Genomic DNA, 14,978 nt, shown 5'->3' on the forward strand with positions numbered 1-14,978 from the left:
CGGCCGTGACTAAGTGGCCTTGGCCAGGCCTTGATGACGCCCCCAGGCCAGCCTGCCCAGCAGGAAGGCCTCCTAAAACAAGGGCCTTTCCTTTCTGCCTGGCATCCAGGGAGCAGCCAGATGACCCCTCGTCCCAGCCCAGCCAAAGTCCCATGGTTTGGGGGTTTTGCAGGACCCCAGCCGTCAGCCCACACGTCAGCACTGTCATCTTTCTCACGCTGTCCCCATGCACGTGATGACAAACAGGGAACTGAGAACTCCTCTGTTGCCCAAGAAGGCACAAGACCATGAATGAACAGAAAGGGAAGGAAGTGGCCTCGGATGTGGCCCTTCAAGGATGCCCCCCCCACACCTACCCAGACCCGTGTCCAGGGCTCGGCCAGGAGGAGCTGCCCACTCCTGCTGGGTCAGCACAGGCGTCAGGGACGGGCTGGACAGAGGAGGGATGAAGATGAGGGGGGCCTCAGGTCCTGGGGGAGGTGCTTATTGTGGGGCCATAGCCCCCTGGGTACAGTTGGCTGTGTCAGGGCCGTGGGCTTCCAGGTCTGCCATTTACTCTCAGTGGCAGGTAAGGTTCGGACAGGTTGCTCTTCTCTTGGCCTCCATGTCCTCATCTGTGAACTGACCGAATTTAATAACAATGCTTGTCTTGGGGGACGGCATCTAGGCAGGAGCAGGTTTTTGGGGGGTTGAAAGCATGGCGAGCTCGTCTTGTTCATACCCAGCTCGTGGCTGTCAGGGTGGGAAGGGCGGTGCTGGGGTAGCGCCCACCTGCGCTGATGTCCTCAGCCCTCAAGCTGTCATCCTGTTTCATTCTGAACTAGAGGTGTGCGTGGCCACCGATCTGTGCCTCATGTGGGGAACGGAGCTCACGGGTGGCACCCCCCTGCAGCATCGGCCGGGTGGGTCCCTGACACCCTGCCCGGCGGCCGGGCGCTGTCTTTGCAGAGCTCCACGCAGGAGATTGGCGAGGAGCTGCTCAACGGGGTCATCTACTCCATCTCCCTACGCAAGGTTCAGGTGCACCACGGGACCAACAAGGGCCAGCGCTGGCTTGGGGTGAGTGCCCCCAGAAGGCCCTGCGTGCCGGATGTCACCCCACCCTGGTGACGACGCCACCGGGCTTCCTCCCAGGGCTGTCCTGCCTGTGGATCTCACAGTCCTGCTCCCAGAGGAATCTGGGCCGCTCCCCCACCACTGTCCAGCCCTGGGCTTGGTCAAGTGCAGAGTCACTGTTCATGTATTTGTGTGGCCATCAGAAAGGACACTTTTATACTATTTTCACTTCATGTTCAGGATTATTTTTGCATTTGGCCCCAGTTTTAACTATTGCCCCCAGCTGTCCCCTGAGCTGTCAGGCTGACTATCCTTCCACACCTTCTCCAAGCCTTATGTCACTATGCTTGGGAGGGAGGGCTGTTTTCACCCCCAAAAGATCGGGGGCTCAGCCTACTAAATACAGTTCTGTATAATTTGCTCTCTCAGAGCACAGCCCTGTGACCCCTCCAGGACAGAGCTGGGGCCTGATTCGGAAGCAGGACATTCCAGAAGGGAGGCCGGTGACCCATCCTTTCAGTGCCCTGGACCTTGATGAGATTTCTTGCTGTGGTTGTTTGTGCGTGCTGCTCCGAACCATCCATGTGTCTGAACATACGGCTCCGTCCAGCCCGGATAAGCCCATGTTTCCTCATGTCTACAGGGGAGCTCATGGGCTAATGCTCTTAATATGGGGAGGTGCTGTCATTACTCAGCAACAAACAACATGAAAGTGTTAGGATTTTTCCGTCATCCTCCACCTCAAATTCTGCTCTGAAAGCTGAGGACCCTTTTCTGCTGGGAGTATTCATGTCCCATCTCTTCCCATAAGTCACTGAGCACTTGCAAGTTCGTCTGCGCTCCAGCCCCCCACCCTTCTGGGGGTCCAAGCGGCTGCTACTGACCACATGTCCCTCCTTTGTCCCACCCCAGTGTGAAAATGAGTCGGCCCTGAACCTGTATGAGACCTGCAAGGTGCGGACCGTGAAGGCAGGCACGCTGGAGAAGCTGGTGGAGCACCTGGTGCCTGCCTTCCAGAGCAGTGACCTCTCCTATGTCACCATCTTCCTGTGCACCTACCGGACCTTCACCACCACCCAGCAGGTCCTGGACCTGCTGTTCAAAAGGTGATCACCCCACCCCCACAGCACTGTGGCTCCCCCCCCCCCCCCCCCCCGCTCTGTGTGTCTTGGGAGTCACTTCACCTCCGAGCCTCAGTTTGCTGGTGAGAAAACGGGTGCTGAGAGGACCAACCTCCCAGAGTAGTCAGGACTCTGGGGAAAGTGCTGACCTAGGCCTGGCCCTGTGGGAAGGGCTGCCCAGGGCTGTGCTGGCCCTTACTTAGGCCTTTCCTCTCCCCCACCCAGCTGCTCTCTGCCTCAAGCCTCCCTGTCCTGTGCCCTTGGGTAAAACTGTCCTCCCATTTGAATGGAGGTTCCAGATTCAGTCTGGGGCCCCTGCACGCATAGCCGGATCCCTGGGGGCTGGCTGAGTGGCCCCAGGCCCACGCCAATATCTGTAAGGTGCTGGTTGGGGTTCGTTCATTCCATGAATGTATATGAAGCCCCTCCTGTGTGCAGGCACTTTTCCGGCATTTAGCACAATTCAGTGACAAGAAGCAGACAAAAATCCCCGCCCTTCCGGGCCTTTGTCCCAGGGGTCAATCAGTCCCACCAGACATCATTGTAGGGACCTTAGATGTGACACCCTCACGGCCTCCATTCTAGTCTTGGGTCAGCCAGTCCCACCAGACGTCATAGCAGGGACCTTAGATGCGACGCCCTCACGCCCTCCATTCTAGTCAGGGAGTCAGCCAATAACACCAGACATCATAGCAGGTACGGTAGATGTGACGCCCTCACGGCCTCCTCTAGATACGGATGCATCCTCCCTTATTCCCAGGACGGCGGACCCCAGGACCAACTGAAAAAGTGAGTGGACTTTGGGTCTGATGGGAGGCCCTCTTCTCTCCATGGTGGGGCATTTGGGGGCTGAGGTGGGCACGGGGGCGCAGAAACCTGGCTCCCACACATCTTGTGATTCCCGCTGGAGGGCTGAGGTCTGGGGTCCTCTCCTGCAGGAGGAAAGGAGTCAGAGAGCTGTGGATGGGGTTCCGGGTCCCCAGGGAACAGAGGGGAGGCTGGAGACTAAGAGCCGGCCCTAGAGAGAAGCCGTCCCCCCCACAGCCCATCCCAGCCCTGCCCAGCCCCGCCCCAGTCTGGGCACCCAGGACAGGAGACGTGGGAGCCACCTACTCACACATCGGCCCCACCTCAGTCCTCTAAGCTGCACTGTTCCCAAGAATAGTGTCAGAGGGAAGACGAGACCCACGTGTGGTCACAGAGAAGAGGGCAACACATGGTGCATGAGCTGTGGGTGAGGTGCCACAAGGGCCCTATGAAGGCTGGCAGGAGGACATACTCTGCGTGTTCTCTCCTTCCTCTCATTTCTGCAGCACCTACTGTGTGCCAGTTGTGCCCTTGTAGAGCTTATGTTCCAATGGGGAGGGGCTGGGAGATAGCAGGAGTGTGTCAGGCTTCCCCAAGTAAAGAGAGGTCGTCACACCATTGATGGGGGGCTCCGTCTCCTGGAGACACTGCCAGCCCCTGCCTAGACAGCCAAGTGAGGATGGGCTCAGGCTCACTGGCCTCTGGATGGGCAGGGATGGGCCCAGAGCCCAGCCCCCGCAGGGGTGCCATGGGAGGGCCACATGGAGGGAGAGGCCAGGCCTCTGACTCTGCTGTCTGCCTGCCTACCCCCAGTGCCATCTCCTCCATCCTGGGCACCTGGCTGGACCAGTACTCAGAGGACTTCTGCCAGCCTCCAGACTTTCCCTGTCTCAAGCAGCTGGTGGCCTATGTGCAGCTCAACATGCCCGGCTCCGATCTGGAGCGCCGTGCCCACCTCCTCCTGGCTCAGCTGGAGCACACAGAACTCACTGAAGCAGAGCTGGAAGGTGAGGAGAATGGGGGGGCAGGTGACTTATGGGGTGGGATCAGGGACACACAGGGAGGAGCCCCCAGAGGCTGGCGTTGGGCCAGGAGCAAAAACTGACCCCAGCCCAACATCTGGTGGACTGCATTTATGGAAAACGTCCTGGGCTGAGACTTCTCTAGAAGACAGTGGAATGAGAATGTTTTGTCTTGGAAAGGCAGGTATGTGGCTGAACTTTTGTCTTCTTGCAGCTCTATCACCAGCTCCAGCTCCAGATCTAAAGACAACGCCAGAGCCAGAGCCAACTCTAGCACCAGCTGTAGTGCCCAGTCCAGCGCCAGCTCTAGAACTAGAGCCAGAGCCAGCCCCAGAGCCAGTGCCAGTGCCAGCTCCAGAGCCAGTGCCAGTGCCAGCTCCAGAGCCAGTGCCAGCTCCAGAGTCGGCTCCAGCACCAGAGCTAGAGCTAGACTCTGCACCAGCTTCAACACCAACTCCAGAGCTGGAGTCGGCTCTGTCGCACACTCTAGAGCTCAAGCCAGCTCCAGCACCGGAGCCCTCCTGGCCTTCGCCTGTGGCTGCAGAGAATGGGCTGAGTGAGGAGAAGCCTCACCTCTTGGCGTTCCCCCCCGACCTGGTGGCAGAGCAGTTTACCCTGATGGATGCGGTGAGCTGCTTAACTCAGCACGGTGGGGGAGAGGTGCACCTTCCTCTGGCATCTGCTGCCCAGACCTGCTGTCCCTTGGTCCAGAGCCAATGTCCTGGCCCACATCCCAGCTCCATTATAAGCCATGTGACCTGGGCAAGCTTCTGAACCCTGAGATCTCAACTCCTCTCCAAACTGGAGATGGGACCTCCTCCCACCCCATCCCTCTGCACAGAGTGACTGAGGATTAAATGAGGTGGGACACTAGAAAGCGAGGTGGGCCTGGCCATTTAGTGGGGGAGGGAAGTTCCTTGAGGTGCAAAGGGCTGCATGGGTCTCCTCCCATCTGCCCCGGAGGCCTTACCAGCCTCAGCACTTACTGGGTACCTAATGTGTACCAGAGTCCATGGCAGACACCAGGCCAAGCCTCTGGTTGTAGCACCCACGATGGGTGTGCATCTGGATAGGGACAGCCAGGTGTGACGGGGGCTGAAGGTGCCACCTGCTATGCCCATATAGGGACCACTCTCATGCTCGGAGATAGTGAAAGTGGGCTGGTGAAAATGCCAAACTCTCTTTCCTGCCAGTGTTTTGTCCTGGGTCCCTCATGTGCTGGGCACCCCCAGTAGGCAGGGAACAAAGCTCACAGAGACCCCCCTACAAGGCTCAAACCACGTCCTCTGCTCCCTGACCCCAGTTCTGACCCAGACCCGTTTGGGACTGAGTGGGGACTGCATGCTGAGCTGGGGTGTGGCAGAGCCAGGTGACTGTCCCTTGCTCCCCAGGAGCTGTTCAAGAAAGTGGTGCCCTACCACTGCCTGGGTTCCATCTGGTCCCAACGGGACAAGAAGGGCAAGGAGCACCTGGCCCCCACCGTGCGTGCCACTGTCACCCAGTTCAACAAAGTGGCCAACTGCGTCATCACCACCTGCCTGGGAGACCGGAGTGTGACAGCCCGAGATAGGGCCAGGGTGGTGGAACATTGGATCGAGGTGGCCAGGGTATGCTTTGGGGGGCCGGGGAACCCCTTCTTCACCTTTTCCCACTCCCAGGGCTGTGGTCTGTGGTCTAAGCCCCTACAGGCACCCGGCCCTTCTGTTTCCGGGGCCCGCAGTTCCCACTGCTGGGTGCTCACCTCCTCCTGAGGATCCTGCCTGGGTGGGGCTCAGAGCCTCCTCCCCGGGACTGCTTCCCACAGGGGCCCAGGGGTGCCCTTCAGGGCTCCCCAGGCATCTGTCTTATCCAGGAGGGGAGGTCGCAGCTGAGGCGGACTGACGCTGGCGCCCCCCTCACAGCCGTTCCCTCCTCTCACCAGGAGTGCCGGGTCCTCAAGAACTTCTCATCGCTCTACGCCATCCTCTCCGCCCTCCAGAGCAACTCGATCCACCGACTGAAGAAGACGTGGGAAGAAGTTTCCAGGTGCGCAGGACTCTCTGTAGCAGCTCCACAGTGTACCAGGGACCTCCCACGGGGCTGAGCCCTGCCCTCTTAGTGAGCCCCAGCCCTGCCAGGGCCCGTTGGTGGTTGGGTCTCTAAGTGTTCATTGGCCTTAGGCCAGCAGTTCTGCCTCAGGACTCAGTTTCCCGTCCTGTCAGGTACTGATATAGCCACATTGGAGGTTTTCATGTGTTTACTTCAGAGCCACACAACTCTTTATCCACATGAAGTCAAAACTAGTCACAACAGAGCTGCTCAGTAGAGATGGGAATGGGGACCCAGTGGCCAACCTGAGACACCCCCCTCCCCAGACTCACGGAGCCCTTAGGATCCAGCAGAGCCCTGTTTGAAAACCACTTGCCCCTGCAATTTGGGTCTTTGGTTCTAAATTAAAATGGATTTGTGATCACAGTTCTCCCCGCCATTCCCAATTTCTCCTTCCTCCCCTAGGGACAGCTTCCGGATCTTTCAGAAGCTGTCGGAGATTTTCTCGGATGAGAACAACTACTCGCTGAGCAGAGAGCTGCTCATCAAGGTAAGGGGTGGGGCTGAGTTTCTCAGTGGAAGTTTCTTTGAAAAATTCCAGGCCTGTCTTGTCTGGACTTTGGGGAGAGAAGGCGCTGTTTGGTCCCTGGGCAGAGACCCCAGGAAGGAGAAGGGCTGGGGACAGCTGGGCTTTTCTAGGAGGGGTGGGCGAGCTGGGAGGATTAGCAGCTCTGTTTCCATGCTGGTTCCTCTCCCTGGCACTCCAGCTCCCTCCAGGCTGGGGGTGGGTGGAGTCAGGCGTGGGCATCCCTTCCTTTCCAAACCAGCCCCGCCTGTCTCCACGAAGCCAGGTCCCTGCCGCTCCTTCTGTCTTCACTCACCTCCAAGAGGAGGACACTCACCTGTCCAGGGACAGAGGCCGCCCAGCTGTGGGTCCAAAGGACCAGACAAAACTGGGTGCATGTGGGGGTAAAGGGCAAGGGGAGGTAGGCCTCACTGACCCCATCCTTAACCCTGGCAGGAGGGGACCTCCAAGTTTGCCACCCTTGAGATGAACCCCAAGAGAGCCCAAAAGCGACCCAAGGAGACGGTGAGTGTGCCTGAGCTCACGGAGAAGCAAGGGGGCTGCCCTCCCGAGTCCTCCCTCCTGCTGCCATAGTGTCTGGCATGCCCGTTAGACCTGACCTCAGGGCTGTGCCCTGACAGCGGGTGGCTTGGGGGGACTAATTACAGCCACCAGAGTAAGAGCCTGGAAGAGCCGGGCTGGGAGGGGTGGGGGTGGAGACTTGGGTTGGGGGTTGGTCAGAGACCATAGAACCTTGGGGATTTGCCAAATACCAGGCATGGAAGGTGACCTGAGAGAATTTGGGGTTCATGGACACTAGGAGGAGGATTAGTACCTAGAGGTCCCCAGGCTGCTCCAAGTGGGAGGCCTGGGGTGGGGGCTCAGGGCTAAGGCTGAGGGGTTTTCAGGGGAGCAGGCTTGGGCCCCACTTACCACCTCCCACCACAATGTCACAGGGCGTCATCCAGGGCACCATCCCCTATCTGGGCACGTTCCTCACCGACCTGGTGATGCTGGACACCGCAATGAAGGACTATCTGTATGTGAGTGAGCCGGGGGCTGGGGGGGCAGGGCGGGGCTCCTGACGCCGAGAGGAGAGTGCCCAGCACCGAGCCCGAGCTCTCAGCAGGGCACGCCTCATCTCATGAGAGACCCCAGCCCCTGTGTGTCGGGGTACCTCCCTGTCTTACCAATGAGGAAACAGCTTGCTGTCTGGCTGGTGGGGCTCAGAGCTGCAGGAGGGTTTGGCCAAGCTGGACACAGCCCTTTCCTCAGGCAGTGGCCATGGGCAAGAGAGAGGCCAGACCCTCCAAGGTGAGGCTCGTGGTGGCCAAGCTGGGCCTTCTTGCCCAAGGCCTCAGTCTCTCCATCTGCCCTTCCCTGCCCCAGAGCCCAGGACCCACCCAAGTTCCAGATGTGCATGCCCTGCCCCCTGGTGTGTGCTCTCGGTAGTGCAGCCTGAACGGTGATGGCTAGTAATGGGGCAAGGGGATACCTTCTGATGGACGTTGTCTGTCTGCCTTTCAGGGGAAATTAATCAACTTCGAGAAGAGGAGGAAGGTGAGCAGCCACAGCCCTCACTTGGTGGGGATGGAAATCAGAGATCCCCCCGGTAGAACGCGCTTGGCCCCATCTCCTTCCTGTTATATTTATGGGGAGTGTTGGATGCAGATGGGGAAACCTCTCCCACTAGAGGGTGGGGCAGAGGTCAGAATTAAGGACAACTTCCTGGGAGGGACTGTTTGAAGCCGGCTCTGAGAATCGGGTGAGGCCTGGGTCGGAGCAGGGAAGAGAGAGGACCCAGAGACTGGCCCCTGTCCCACCCAGGCCCCGCCCAGCACCCCCACCCAGGCCACCATGTCCTGTCCTTCCCTGTGGCCCCAGGAATTCGAAGTGATCGCCCAGATCAAGCTGCTGCAGTCAGCCTGCAACAATTACAGCCTCGAGCCGGAGCAGCACTTTGGAGCCTGGTTCCGGGCCATGGAGAGGCTCAGCGAGACTGAGAGGTGAGGCGGGGGCAGGACTCGGGCACATCACAGGTGGGCTGTTCCTGGAGCCAGCTCTGGAGAGCCTGTGGTGTGGGCTCTTGGTCACCATCCGACCTGCCGCCTGGTGAGACGGCAGGCTCTGGGAGGCGCTAGGAGGGAGACCCGAATGTGGCTCCCAGGAGCCTCACAGCTGTCGCTCTGTCCTGTAGCTACAACCTGTCGTGTGAGCTGGAACCCCCCTCCGAGTCGGCCAGCAACACCTTGAAGGCCAAGAAGAACACAGCCATCGTCAAGCGCTGGAGCGAGTGAGTGCCCGGTGGGCAGGGGACGGCTTCCGCAGGACTCAGGACGGCTGAGCGTGGGCTGGGGGAGGCCAACGGCTGGCACTGGGATCTTGCTCCTCTGCTGACCAGCTCTGTGACCAGGAAGTTGTCTCACCTCTCCCGGCCTCAGTTTCCTCCTCTGTGAAATGGGGTAATGCTAAATGATCACCCCCATGGCAGGGACAAAGGGGTATTGCTGATTGACCGAGCACTCGGCACAGTGCGTGGAGCAGCGTGCAGGAGGGTGGGCGTGGGCTGTGTGCCATGGGAGGCCTCCCCCAAGTAACCCAGCCCTTCGTCCAGCCGCCAGGCCCCCAGCACGGAGCTGAGTACCAGCGGCAGCTCCCACTCCAAGTCCTGTGACCAGCTCAGGTGTGGCCCCTACCTCAGCAGCGGGGACATCGCAGATGCGCTCAGTGTGCACTCGGCCGGCTCGTCCAGCTCCGACGTGGAGGAGATCAACATGAGCTTTGTCCCGGAGTCCCCAGATGGCCAGGAAAAGAAGGTGACTGACCCCCTTCTCTCTGACAGCCCTCCCCCAGCCCCTTCATTCTCCGTTCCCCACTCCATACGCATAAAAGCGGCCAGGAGGCCCCAGCTCCTGAACAGAGCCCCTAGAAGCCCCCAGAGCTGGACCCCAGCCCGGGAGCCCTGCAGGACTTGGGGCATCTGCTGATCGAGCCATCCCCACAGTTCTGGGAGTCAACCTCCCCGTGGTCCCCAGAGACGTCCGGCGTCAGCTCGGCCTCCAGCACCTCGTCCTCCTCAGCCTGTACCACGCCTGTGGCCAGCGCCCGCACACACAAGCGCTCGGTCTCGGGGGTCAGCAGCTACAGCGCGTCGCTGCCGCTCTACAACCAGCAGGTGGGCGACTCCTGCATCATCCGGGTCAGCCTGGACGTGGACAACGGCAACTTGTACAAGAGCATCCTGGTGAGTCGGGCGGGCAGCGGTCCCCTCCGTCTGCCAGGCAGCAGGCACATACTGGATGCCATGGGCCATCCTGCCCTCGAGCCACCTTCTGGTGGGCTGGCAAGGACAGAAATAAACAAGCCAGTGCTCGGTGGTGACCAGTGCCAAGGGCAGCAGGCCTTGGTGACATCACAGCCAGGGAGGACCACACTGATCAGGGGCCCGCGGGGGGAGCACCGGGCAGTGTCCCGAAGAGGGGGTGTGCCTGGCGGTTGGAGGAGCAGCACGTAGGCCCGAGGTGAAGGGGCAGGGGGAATAGTTGGGGTCAGGGACGTGTCGGGGGCCTGGATCTTGTCAGAGGGAGCCGGGAGTCCCTGGACAATGGAGCAGAGGAGAGGCAGCAGTGACTTGTGACTGTCACCTTCTCCGGAGGGGCTGGGCTGGTACTGGGAGATGCAGGCAGGCAGGTTTGGACACTGCTGTTGCAATTCAGGCAGAGGACACTGGCTGCACCGGAATGGTCGCCGTGGAGGTGCCCCCGGTGTCAGACACTGAGTATAATTTGAAGGTTGAGATCAAAACAGCAAGATTTGCCCACAGGCTGTGCGTGTGGAGGGGCCCTTCCCATGCTCCAGAACTTGGGCTGCAGATGAGCCATTTGCCGCCCCCCACCCCTGCCATACTCCACACCTGGGTCAGGTGTCCTGTTACACAGTCACCGTATGACCCTGTGTCTGAGGCCTGCCTGTGCTTCTGCCCTTAGTGTGGAGGCAGCCGGGGTTGGCCTCTGCTGACCACCACTGCAGCCTCCAATCCAGTGCCGGCCTGGCACATAGGCAGCCCTGGGGTGCCCAGTGGCTCTCGCCTCCAGGGCTGTGTCCCCCAGACTCGTCGATACCGTTGTCCTGGATGCGGCAGGGTCAAGGGAAGCAGCCCCCAGGGGCAGGTGGTTTCCCCAGGTGGTGTGGGGGGTGCTGGCAAGCTTATAGGAGAGTAGGGGGTAGGAATGATTGGGAAATGCCCCTCATCATTGCACGGAGGTGTCCCCAGGAGGCAGGAGAAGGTGGTGAGACCCCCACAGACCCAGCACCCCACTAGAGGCTGTGAGCCCTGTGTGCAGTGCCAAGGCAGCTCCGAGGGCCCCTGGGAGCTATTCTGGGACCATTGCCCTCATGGCCTGTCCCCTGCTGTGATCCAGGTGACCAGCCAAGACAAGGCTCCGGCTGTCATCCGCAAAGCCATGGACAAACACAACCTGGACGGTGATGAGCCAGAACAGTACGAGCTGGTGCAGGTTATTTCAGATGAGCGAAGTAAGCTGGGGCCAGGGCTGGGCTGTGGCGGGAGGCGTAGCCCTGGGCCCAGGCCCAGCCCCACATCCCAGATCACGGGCAGCAGGGTGGGCGCGGCCTCTGTGCGCACACTGACCAGCCTCTGGACAGCCCTGGACACCCCACTGTCTCCTCACCACCACCCCGGGCTGCTGGGCCTGCCACATGCCTTTCCCTGGGCATGAATCTGGTTCAATGCTGGCATCATTAAGGAGTGAGGAAAAAAGGCTTTTTCCTGGGACAAGGCAGCAGGTTGGCCCATCCCACCGGCCGTTCAAAGGGGCATTTCCTAGCTAAGATGGGAGACGTGTGCTGTAGAAAGAATCATGACTGCCGTGGACTGAAGCAGCAAATAGGTTAAAACCCACACTCATGTGACACTGAATTAGTCCGTTCTGGCTGCTGTAACAAAACACACAGACTGAGTGGCCTATAAATGACAGACATTTATTTCTCACTGTTCTGAAGGCTAAAAGTCCAAGGTCAGGGTGCATCGTGGTCAGGTGAGGGCCCGCTTCTAGGTCACACTGTCTACTTCCGCTTGTGTTCTCAGGGAAAGCGGGTCGGGAGCTCTCGGGGGCCTCTTTGTAGGGGTGCCATCCACCCCCAGGGCCTCATCATCTCCCAAAAGGCCCCACCTCCTAATCCTATCACCTTGAGGGGTTAGAATTTCACCCTGAATTTGGGAGGACGCCAACATCCAGCCCACAGCAGAGGCTACTAGGGGTCATCGCAGTATTGTAAACACTGGGAAAAGGGGTCTTTTTAGCAGAGTCGGGGCCGGGTAGCCGGAGCTCAGAGGCCTGGGCACGTTCCTTAGGTCCTCTGTGCCCGTGTTCCCACGATGGAGAGAGAGTGGCCAGTGAGTTTATATGTACAGCATGTGAGCGTGCCCTAAGGTTAACTAAATATTGTCATGACTATTTCCTTTTCCACGAGCTGCTTGCCCACACCCCGCCGTGAGGCCAGACAATTAGTGATGATGCCACGATCCCTAGAAATTGTGTTCTAAATCCTCTCTCACCTTCTGGCACCATTTTGGTGGAGTGGGCAGGATAGGTAGGGCCGCCCCCATACAGGAAAGGAAGACTGAGGCCCAGATAGGTTAAGGACCTAGAGTAAGAGCCGCGCAGTGGACGCAGGGGCATACATTCCTGCCCGGCAGTGGGGCACCGCGGGCTCAAGGCCGGAGCAGACAAGTGGAAAGCAGGAGCCAAAGTAAGGACCTGCGGGGCGCCTGGGCCCAGGCGGCCTGGAGGCCTGCCCTTCTCTGGGCCCCGGAGCCCTTGTCCTGAGTAGGGCAGCATTCCGGAGAGGTGGTCAGGCTCTAGAAAACCTACTGGAGCTTGCGGTCCTGATCAGCAAAGGTAGCGGTGGGAGGGGGACGCCAGGGGCAGGACGGATGACCCTTTGCCAACTCCACACTGAGGTGGGACTCTTGGGGTCAGAATCCTTTTTAAACGAGAGTTAGGTGTCATCGGGACCTCAGCAGAGTCTGCCCTTGGACCAGTGTCATTAATTGGGGACCTCGGTCGTCTTGGGATTGGGTTGGGGGGGTCTCAGGGCTCTGGCTCAGGCCTGCCATCATGGGGGCTCTCAAGTGGTGGAGTGTCCTGTGGGGCCCCCATGGCCCACTGAGCGTCCCTCTCCCCCTCCCCCACCAGAGCTGAAGATCCCTGATAACGCCAACGTGTTCTACGCCATGAACTCTACTGCCAACTATGACTTTGTCCTAAAGAAACGGACCTTCACCAAGGGGGCAAAGGTCAGGCATGGAGCCAGCTCAACCCTCCCCCGCATGAAGCAGAAGGGACTTAAGATTGCCAAGGGCATCTTCTAGCTGGTCCTTGGTGCTAGCCAGCCACAGGACTGCCCTTTCCAGGGTCGGGCTGGCCGGGCAACTAAGCACTTGCAGACTACAGTGGCCCGGGCCAGGCGGGCACCTTCTGCCCAACCTGTGAGCCCAGGCTGCCCCAGACTGCAGTTTCACCCTGAACTTCTCCTGCTGCCGGGATTGACGCCTGCTGGTCGTAGGCTGACCTGGCCTCCTGTGGACCACTCGCTGCCTTAGGTGCCTTCTGCTCTCTGGAACCAGAGGACTAGCTGACTTTGCCAAGGAGCGCTGCCAGTGGGTGTGGAGCCCTGCATGCCACCAGGCACTGCCTTCTGTGCACGTCCCTTATACCTTCCAGGGGTGGGTCACTGCCACTTGTGCCCATGGGCACCCCAGGGCATCCACTCATCCACTGGGTCTGACCACTGCAGTTCTCTCCTCGTGCCCTCAGACACCGGCCGTGCCCTTCAGGAGGGTCCCGGCCCCTCCTCCCACCACTCTAGCCTTCCTCAGGCTGCACCAAAGATTCCATCATCAGGGCCAACGGAGAGTGAGCGAGTCTCGCCCATCCCCACCCCAGCCCTCCTTCGGGAGAGGAGAGAGAGACCATCTTCATGGACCTCACGCTTCACCCGGTGGGTGAGGATGGTCTCAGCCAAGTCCCATCAATGTCAAATCTCATGACACAGCAAGTGCCATTCACCACTGCATCCTGGCCACACGAGACCACACGAGACGGGGTTAGTGGGAAAGGAGGACTTGGGGGAGGGGGAGTGAATATTTGTATAAAAGGCAAAAACAAAAAATGTTTACCAGTTGGGGAGGGGCAATATTTATTTGTTGTAAATAGCAAATGCTAGACTTGAATATTATATTAAAACCCTGTTTCTACTATAGCCTGGGAATTGTGGTTTTGTTCTTTCATTTCCTGTGCTGACTCTCACATTCTGTGTACAAATAAGAAATCTGTCAGGGTTATCAGTGTATTTTCTTCAGGAGAAGCGAGAAGGGCCAGCTACCCCTCTCTGGTTCTGTATGGAAACACACAAGTCCCCCTTTTACAGAGCAGATGTTGACCTGGGTGTCATTCAGCTGGGTAGTGAGCTGTGACGGCTCCTCAGAACCCCTGGTATTAGAGCTTGGAGGTGCTTTCACAGGACTTAGCAACCACCTCTGCAATTTGGGTGTCTTTAAAAATAACATTTGTGACAAGATGGTGGAGTAAGAAGCTCCAGGGGTCAGCTCTCCATGGAAACAACCATTAAGCTGCGGGGTGGGGGTGGCGGGCGGAGAACTATCAGAATCAACAGATTTGGGACTCTGGAACCACCAGACACAACCACTGGGGAAGTGGGGGCTTGATGAACGGCCAGGCTGCTGCACTTGCACAGGTAAGGAAGTCTCTGCCAGGTCACACGCTGACCACAGAGACCAGAGGACAGACGCTTCAGTGACTGCACACGACAAGGAATACAGACTTGGTGAAGATAATTTGGAAAAGTCACTATAGAAATGGAAGGAGCCACTCCTGAGGAGGGGGAGAACCTGATTTCCAGAGTTACCACATTGTAATACCCAATATCCAGTTCCCAACAAATGACAAAGCTTACAAAGAAACAGGAAACGGGCTCATTCACAGGAAAACAAATTTGACGCATTCTCCCAGACATTGAAATTACTGATCGGGTCCCAACCGCAGGGCCTTTTGTTACTACCGACTTTATAGAAGTAAAAAGAATTGTAAGAGTACTAGGCACACTTGTATGTCAACAACCTACACTGGAGTATTATTCCAGAGGAATGGAGTTCTGATCCATGTGACAACAGGGATGGACCCTGAAAACATGATTCCACTTTATAAGAAATAGCTAGAATAGGCAAACTGAGAAAGAAAGTAGACTAGATTATCGGGCAGGGGCAGAATAGAACAGAGTTATTGCTTAATGGGTACAAAGTTTCTGTTTGGGGTGATGAAAATGTTGGAAGTAGAT

The 14,978-nt window shown here is 58.5% G+C and overlaps 1 protein-coding gene across 9 annotated transcripts in view; it reads left to right on the forward strand.

Moving 5' to 3' along the window:
* RALGDS (ral guanine nucleotide dissociation stimulator) overlaps positions 1 to 13,883 on the forward strand; it is a 30,033-nt gene extending 16,150 nt beyond the window's left edge. For 2 of the 9 annotated variants that reach the window (XM_088793569.1, XM_074331269.2), the window contains exons 2-18: positions 949 to 1,059; positions 1,969 to 2,162; positions 2,910 to 2,966; positions 3,798 to 3,991; positions 4,221 to 4,633; positions 5,398 to 5,613; positions 5,928 to 6,031; positions 6,500 to 6,584; positions 7,056 to 7,124; positions 7,556 to 7,642; positions 8,127 to 8,159; positions 8,484 to 8,605; positions 8,797 to 8,892; positions 9,214 to 9,415; positions 9,604 to 9,843; positions 11,021 to 11,135; positions 12,818 to 13,883. In XM_088793569.1, coding sequence (XP_088649695.1) covers positions 949 to 1,059; positions 1,969 to 2,162; positions 2,910 to 2,966; positions 3,798 to 3,991; positions 4,221 to 4,633; positions 5,398 to 5,613; positions 5,928 to 6,031; positions 6,500 to 6,584; positions 7,056 to 7,124; positions 7,556 to 7,642; positions 8,127 to 8,159; positions 8,484 to 8,605; positions 8,797 to 8,892; positions 9,214 to 9,415; positions 9,604 to 9,843; positions 11,021 to 11,135; positions 12,818 to 12,993 — 2,514 coding nt within the window. In that variant the 3' untranslated portion in view covers positions 12,994 to 13,883. Of the gene's footprint in view, positions 1 to 261; positions 569 to 948; positions 1,060 to 1,968; positions 2,163 to 2,870; positions 2,967 to 3,797; positions 3,992 to 4,220; positions 4,634 to 5,397; positions 5,614 to 5,927; positions 6,032 to 6,499; positions 6,585 to 7,055; positions 7,125 to 7,555; positions 7,643 to 8,126; positions 8,160 to 8,483; positions 8,606 to 8,796; positions 8,893 to 9,213; positions 9,416 to 9,603; positions 9,844 to 11,020; positions 11,136 to 12,817 lie in introns of those variants that run through there. The other 7 variants (XM_074331271.2, XM_074331265.2, XM_088793568.1 and 4 more) reach the window with 5 other exon arrangements.
* Positions 13,884 to 14,978: the final 1,095 nt, after the last annotated feature.

This window comes from Rhinolophus sinicus, chromosome 16, assembly GCF_057876585.1.
Source record: "Rhinolophus sinicus isolate RSI-liver-muscle chromosome 16, RSI-T2T, whole genome shotgun sequence".
Taxonomy (NCBI): domain Eukaryota; kingdom Metazoa; phylum Chordata; class Mammalia; order Chiroptera; family Rhinolophidae; genus Rhinolophus; species Rhinolophus sinicus.